Source organism: Ursus arctos, unplaced genomic scaffold (assembly GCF_023065955.2).
Source record: "Ursus arctos isolate Adak ecotype North America unplaced genomic scaffold, UrsArc2.0 scaffold_17, whole genome shotgun sequence".
Classification (NCBI taxonomy): Eukaryota; Metazoa; Chordata; class Mammalia; order Carnivora; family Ursidae; genus Ursus; species Ursus arctos.
Window position 1 is genome coordinate 19,782,600 of NW_026622841.1, and position 7,527 is coordinate 19,790,126.

General features: G+C 35.1%; 1 protein-coding gene across 3 annotated transcripts; it reads right to left on the reverse strand.

Moving 5' to 3' along the window:
• Positions 1-444: 444 nt before the first annotated feature.
• LOC113253437 (dynactin-associated protein) lies at positions 445-6,786 on the reverse strand. Of its 3 annotated transcripts, none has more exons than XM_026496350.4 (4): positions 6,695-6,786; positions 6,283-6,410; positions 3,664-3,744; positions 445-2,816 (listed from the first exon to the last, which is right to left on the reverse strand). In XM_026496350.4, the coding sequence occupies exons 2-4, from the start codon at positions 6,334-6,336 to the stop codon at positions 2,487-2,489; spliced, it is 465 nt and encodes a 154-aa protein (XP_026352135.2). In that variant the 5' UTR covers positions 6,337-6,410; positions 6,695-6,786; the 3' UTR covers positions 445-2,486. The 3 variants fall into 3 exon arrangements, with proteins under 3 accessions (XP_026352135.2, XP_026352138.2, XP_057169054.1); XM_026496353.4 differs by having other exon boundaries at positions 6,639-6,717; XM_057313071.1 differs by lacking the exon at positions 6,695-6,786 and adding an exon at positions 6,522-6,632.
• Positions 6,787-7,527: the final 741 nt, after the last annotated feature.

Sequence of the window (7,527 nt, forward strand, 5' to 3'; positions counted from 1 at the left end):
GGGCTACCTGCTACGGCAGATTTTCAGTATAGATAAATGAGCTGGAGGAGGAACAAACGCACAATACGACATTTTCCAATAACGCCTCTAAAGAAATTAATTACACTCTTATTTGGTGAAGTGTATTTGAAAACTTAACATTCAATCCTACATAAAGTTAATTTGCACTTAAGAATAAATGATAGACTCGCAAAAGGCTATGTAGCAGATATTTTAGAGAAACTTCCTGACTAAAATATATTACTATCAATCAAGTACGGTGAATAAATTTTTGAAACAATAAATATTAGTGCTTATGTATGGTTTTAGTATTTGCTGAATAGATCGTTAAAAGTGGGTGCTTACTGATTTTTGACTATGCACACTTAGTATTTTCACAGTACTTTGTAAAATTTTTGTTCAAGTGACGTATTTTAACTTGTGAAGATATTTTCCAAAACTCTGTTCACTATTTTAATATTTTATTAAGTCCTAAAAGTCTAAAACAAAACAGAGAATCCAAGGGCTCATTTACATCTCTATTTTACAAAGCACAGAAACCCAGTGATCTCAGATAACTCAATTACAATATCCTCCAACCCAATATTTAATGTAGGAAATTCATTGCTAAGATCCTCCTTAAACATAAGCGGTATTACCATACCACATTCCCGTGTTACCAAACCACACTCTGTAGTATCTATAAAAGTAAAGGAAGTAAACAACAGCTCTTATTACAACATCTAGTTACTTAGCATGGCTTCTAGAACACAGAACTTTTTCTTTTTTAATTTTAATTAGCAGTAAATTTGTTTTTGGTCTTTTTAAAAAAGCTTTTTTTACTTTTATACCACAAAGCAAAGTTTAAATTATATTAAGAATTACATTTGAACCTAGTGAATTTAGTCTTTCTTCTTCACTAGCATTTAAATAAAAACTACAATAGAAATGAATTGGTTAAAGATCATACAAGGGAAAATGCATGCACATTTACTCCCTTGTGTTTATTAAACTTATCTAGAACTTTATGACATTTCTTTTCTAAAATGTATGTAACAACTTTCATGGTTCTTAAGTTGTATTATCAAATGATACTTGTGGTATAAAAATTATTCTTCAAAGACTTAAATTTGTATATCTCTTGGTGTCTGAGAAATAAGACTAGCTGCCCATGTATAACAATTTTGTAAGGAATGGCCATATTTCTGATCTTTCTTTTGTGGAGTCTAAGTATTCAGTAAGGCCTCAAAGTCTATTCTAATTTACATGGCCTATTATTGATTGCAGCAAAACAACCTAGAATTATATAGAACACAAAGCCTTTTGCTTTAGGAAAACAAAAAACAAAACAAACCAAAACAAGCTTTCAGAACTTCTAATGGTGTGCAAAAGACAATCCGAAGTTGGAGGCTGGATACCAAGGCTTTAGTGTCCACTCATAGGGCTGAGACTTTGGGTGGAAGCCTCCTTGTCTGAGATAGTCTTCCATTTTTGTAGAGTTTGGAGGTTGGGGGTGGAATGGGCAGGTTCATTTAACTCTAAATGTGTATGCTTTTAGTGAATATTAAATACTCAATATAAATATTGAACAAGTCTTGTGTTTCATAGCAAATTGCAAACAATGTGCCCTCAAAATTGTAGTACAAAAAACAAAACAATTTTAGAGTTCAAATTTTATAAGTAGTAGTTTTTATGGTATTTTGGATATTAAGAAAAATATTAACTGTGGAAAATAATGTTGACAATATCAGTGAAAAAAATGCAAATATATAAAATACATCATTTGTTACATTTCAAGTGCTTCTAAGTGTGCTTTTGATTTTAAATCTATTAAACCCCCTTCACCCTCTCATTTTCTATTTTAATTACCTCTACCTAAGTCCAACTTTTCACCCTTTTTCAACCCTTAGTTTTTCTCCAAAATCTTCCTCGATTATTTCTAACCTTACTAATCTCTTTTCTGAATTTCCCAATAAGAGAAATGTGCCTAGAATAACCAACAGTATTTAAAAACTCTTGCTCATTAACTACTTTAATTGAACATTTCCTTCTCCCTACTGGAATACAAATGCTGAAAATAGTGAAGTATATGAGATTGTAAAAGAAGCAATAATTAGATGGTAAATACTGGCTTAAGAACCAACAGGCAGGGAGCGAAGTACAGCGGGATCCACCCGGCAGCCTCTTCCTCAGTTGAAACCCCCATTTGTGAAGAATGAAGGTGGTTGTATAGGAGGGATGATAAGGAACCTCTGGGCCCCAGCCTGAATGAATCAATCAGGCTCAGTTGAAAAAAAAATTTTTTTCCCAATCATTTGAATATTGGAGGGCCCAAGACTGAGTCATTACCATATGGGAATACAGCAAATGACTGGGGCAAGAAGGGCAAGCTCTCATGAAGCCAAATGCTTTGCAACCTCTTGGCAGGGAGGAGAGGACTCCTGGACATGCCTTCTCCAGGGTGAGGGTGTTGATCTGGCTGGAGGAGAGCTAAGGGCTCAAAGCTGTCATTTTTGATCTTCGATGATAACTTCATGCTCCAATGTTATTGTTTTAGTTGTCTCCACGGAGGATGGAGACACCTTGGCAGAGGAGCTTTGGTTGGGCACAGAGGTGGGAGATCCAGGCGGGGCTGATGAGGCAGGAGATGGGGTAGAACCAGGGATGCAGGTGACGTGATTCGACTTTCCGTCTGCGTGAATGATGATAGTGGTACTGTTGGTGGCCTTGCCAAAGTGGACAAAATATAAGACCAGAACAACAAGCGTTGTGGCAATTAGACAGGCCAAAAGACACACCAGAAATGTTTTCCAGAGTGACCACGGTTTTGCTGTAACCTGCAATGAATTATGAAAAGTGAATATTTCAGCCAACGACACAGTAGTGACTTTGGTAACTGATTTCAATTAGAATAAAGTTATCATTTTTCATTACTCCAAATGCTATAATTTAAAGTACAATATATCAGCTATCTCTTTCTTTTTCTCTCTCTCTCTTTCACACACACACACACACACACACCCCTTGTCCACAAGTCCATGAAGACAAAATGTTCCCTCTGACTCACCCCTTTGTACTGAAGCAATAAGGCATCATTTCAAATGCAAACAGATTGCCTCTGGAATATATTACTGTTAAGTTATTATCAGCTACTAACATCGCAATATAAATTAAATTATCTAGTTAATCCTCAAGGCTAGGAAAATTATGAAAACGCATATCAAAACATTTAGATTGGTTATCTCTGAGTGATGGAAAATTGCAGGTGTTCTTTTGTTCATTGTTATCTCCTATTTTCATATTACATATTGAAATTTTATAATTAGAAAAATATTTTTTAAATAAATTTTTCTCTCTTAAACATACATAAGAGGACTTTCATTGAGCTCGGAAAGACCTCAAAATACAAAACGTATTAGCTCTGGTATGAGGTAGGGTCTTCAAGGAATAGAATGAAGCTCTGAAAAACTGTTGGGGGCCATGGGTCCCAGGTGTCACCAGGAGCTTGTGGACTGGCAGCATAGGAGAAGGGCAGAGTAGCCAAAGGACGTGGGGCCACTGAAGGGTTAAAGGACATGAGACACCTGCAGAGAGTCTGTAGGGCAGGGCCTGCTTGTCCCATTTCACCAGTGTTCCACCTGACTGGTAAAGACTCCCCACCTCCCCCCAGACCCCAAAACTTACCCACGGAGGCTGGAGGGTCACAGTGGGCAATCTACAACCACAGTGGGTTCCTTCATTCGAACAGTATGGATTTCTGGGCAACTGCAGAGAAAGAATTTTTAAATAAATAAATAAACAAATAAGTCCTATTGTTAAAGGTGAAGAGAGTTTTAACTGGGAACATGAACAAATGAAGCACATATAAATGATGTGAATCCAACATATATTAAATGAAGAACCAACCAAGTTCTAGGAGAATCCGAAACTCTAATAAATGGTATAAGGATATGAATTGTACAAATACATTATTCACATCAAATGATCCATGAAGAAAAATAAAATGATTGATTCAATAGATGCCCAAGGACCATTTTATCAAATTTCAGCATTCGGTCTTGACAAAAGCAGACAAGCAATACAAATCTCAAAGAACTACAAATAAAATCGTAATTCCCAAATGTGACAAGGAATGTTTACCTCAAAACAATGACTAACATCCTATTTAACAGTGAAACATCAGGCACATTCCTTTAAAGTCAGAAGTGAAGAACGTCCCCTCACACCAATATTAGGTAGTGTTTTTCTAGAAGTTCTCATCAGTATGTGTGAACAATGGAAAGGTGAAGATAAAGTTAACATTTTTTTCTACATCATATGACTGTTTACAAACAGGATCCCAAAGAATCAACCATACAATCTTTCAAAAGGAATAAGAACTCATTAAATTGGCTGATTATAAAATTATGAAAAACATATGTAACAGCACTTGTGGGTGCGTGTGTGTGCATGTATTAGCAAATGCTATTCATAGTAATAAAGCAAAATAAAACAGCTAAGCATATCAAATGCTACAGGACTTATATAAAGAAACCCACAGAACTTTACTGAGGAACAAAAAGACAACTTGGATAGATGTCCTCTTATGAAAAAACTTCAGCAGGATAAGCTCTTAATTCTCTGAATTTTAATTAATATCTTTATGGGATTTTTGGAGGAAAAACTTAGGTAAATTGACAAAAAATTTCACTTGGCAAAATAAAGCAATTATAAGAATAAAATTAGATTGGATGGGAGAGGGGACAGGAAGCAAAATATTACCAGTGATTCTTTTCTGGGAGGGATCATGAGTGATTTTTTCTTTTTTCTTTGTTATTGTCTATATTTTCCAATGCTCTAAAACGAACAAATAAACTCACAGTAATTGTTAAAAAAAAATTCTACCTGTTGTTTTGGGGGATCTAAGAAGTTATAGACTGTCAGATTACAAAAAAAAAAAAAAGGTGGGGGGGAGGGGGAGTCCAAACATTCCTTTTCATGGTTTCGGAAGTCAGTTTCACTATTTGGGTTTTTTTGTTTGTTTGCTTGGGTTTTTTAGTTACATTATCTAATATTTGACTTAATGGAATAAATTGCATAGATTTTGGCATGTGGGGAAATAACACAACTCTAATTTATAATGAAAAGGAGAAGGAAATAAAATGATGTATATATGATATTAAAGCAATGACATTTTGTAACTTCCCTTAAATATGAGTCATCCTATAAATTAAGTTTATGACGGTCTAGTTGTTGAATCCCAAAACTGATCATAAATCTAACCTTCAAGTGGCAAAACAATTCTTTTATCAAATCCTATCTTCCTATTTATTTCTTCTGATTCGTCTCTTGGTTCTACAACCTCAGGTTGATTTAAAATTTATTCTTCCCTATTATGAACATAGTAGTAAAGGTTTCTGAAAAGTAGTTTCTTATAATGAGATTATAGGGGCGCCTGAGTGACTCAGTCCGTTAAGCTTTTGCCTTTAGCTCAGATCATGATCCCAGAATCCTGGGATTGAGCCCCACATCGGGCTCCCTGCTTAGTGGGGGGTCTGCTTCTCCCTCTCCTGCTCATGATCTCTCTCTCTCTCTCTCTCTCTCTCTCTCGCACTTGCTCACTTTCTGAAATAAATAAATAAAATCTTCAACAAAAAATGAGATTATGTGAGAAATCTGAGTTCTATTTCTGACTCTGCCACTAGCTAAGTGGACTCTTAATATTTCAATTCCCTCATGTGTAAAATGAAGAGATTTGTTTGAATGAGGAATGAGACCCCATATATGTTCAAGAAATACAATTTTTATATTAGAGTATATACTAGAGTAACACATTTTCAACATAAGTCTCCCCATGTGATATTTTCCATAAATTACTACTTTAGATACATACAAATAGGTCAATGAGAATAAATATTTTCATTGAATCAAAATATATAATAATAAATAATAATATAAATAAACAATAGAAAATAAGCATAAATAAATAATGATATATAATAGTAATGTGTGCTATAAGCATCTTAAATAATTTACTAAAAATTTTGCCTACAGGTACCTTAGATATAAATGTCAAAATTCAGGCAAAATATCAAAATTTAGAGAAAAGTCTAGCGCACAATTCCCAAATGATATGAAAAGCAGTATCTGGTGTATTAAATAACCCCCCTCAACACTTGTGATTACTGGTAATAACGTCTCAGATTCCATTCATCCTGTAATAGCAAAATCAGAAAAATGCACCCTAACTTTCTTAAAGTAGTACACGTTAAATGTTGAAAGCAAGACTGAGACAGGAAAGCCACTAAAAGCCTTGGTACTCACCAGCTCTACTGCACTTTGCTCAATATCCACAGCATGAGGCTGTTCGCCATGCATTCTGAGGGTGTGGTATCTCAAATGCAACTCCAGAGATGTCTGTACTCACTCCGTGGATGAGAAGTCGGAAAATCCTGGATTTATGTTAAATTAATAACTGTATTTATTCAATCTGGGTTATGCAAAACAATAGTCATCTATTCCCTCCCCCCCCCCCCAAATTTCCAAATTCAATCCCAAAATACACGATCTATGCTTGCTGGGGAAAAACAAACAGAAAAATTTGCTCCCTTCAAAAAAACAAGATGCAGAAAGTTGTCTCAGTTGTAAGAATGACTCCAGGATTCTGAGCAGATACAAACCCTTGCCCTCCTTATCTCACATAATTCATTTAAATCACAAAAACTTGATTTCTCACGGGTTAGGAATTTAGTTTCTGTTTCTTAAACCCACAAAGCCACTCCTTGATTATGAACATTGCAGAATATTCTGTAGCTAGGCAGAGGGATTATGGTAATGACTAATTTCAAAACTTTCCAGAAATAGAATAATGTTGAGAAAACAGGGTCATGATAGATGTAGGTGAATGGTGAATAAAATCTATGGTGCTGTTGAAGTCAGTGGCAATACTGAGATGGACAAGGGAAATAAAAACTTACTAAAACGGTTTTAGCCAAAAATAAAGACAAAAATAGGAAATAAGTATACTTCATTAGCTCTTGACTATATGACTCAAGGCTTAGCCAAGGTAAACCTGATCTGTTTCTATGTAAATTAGTGTTGCTTTAGGCTATGGAACGATGTCACCACTTCTCATGAATCCCAATCTTTTTGATAAGCAAGAACTAGAAAAGAGACAACGTCTTTGGTACTTTTCCATTTGTCCCAAGGAAAAGTTCGCATGTTACAGCGCGCGCAACTGAAGAGCTGTTTTACATCGTTGTGAGAATTAACGCTCCCTGGGCCTTTCACAATGTGGCCTGCAGTATGGAATGGAGAAAAAATGACTTTAAAGATCCTTTTTAGTTACACATTTCCTGTAAGCCCACCACTCCCAGCAGGAAGGCTAATGACATGAATTTCCAAAATATTAATACATTTACACACATCCTAATTCAAAAGCAGACATGTCTTCTTATTGTGTCATAAGTAGATTCATGGAAAAAAAAATGTATGCAACTAATTCCAAACCTCTGGACTTCTCATTCAGCAAATGTTAAATGACTAATAATTAAATTTATTTTGCATTTG

What these genes read in the sequence shown, in the direction of transcription:
- LOC113253437 (XM_026496350.4), bottom strand. Translation starts at nt 6,336, where the DNA reads ATGCATGGCGAACAGCCTCATGCTGTGGATATTGAGCAAAGTGCAGTA. An exon ending in AGCAAAGTGCAGTAGAGCTG is followed by an intron (nt 3,745 to 6,282) that starts GTGAGTACCAAG and finishes CTTTCTCTGCAG; the next exon opens with TTGCCCAGAAATCCATACTG. An exon ending in TGACCCTCCAGCCTCCGTGG is followed by an intron (nt 2,817 to 3,663) that starts GTAAGTTTTGGG and finishes AATTCATTGCAG; the next exon opens with GTTACAGCAAAACCGTGGTC.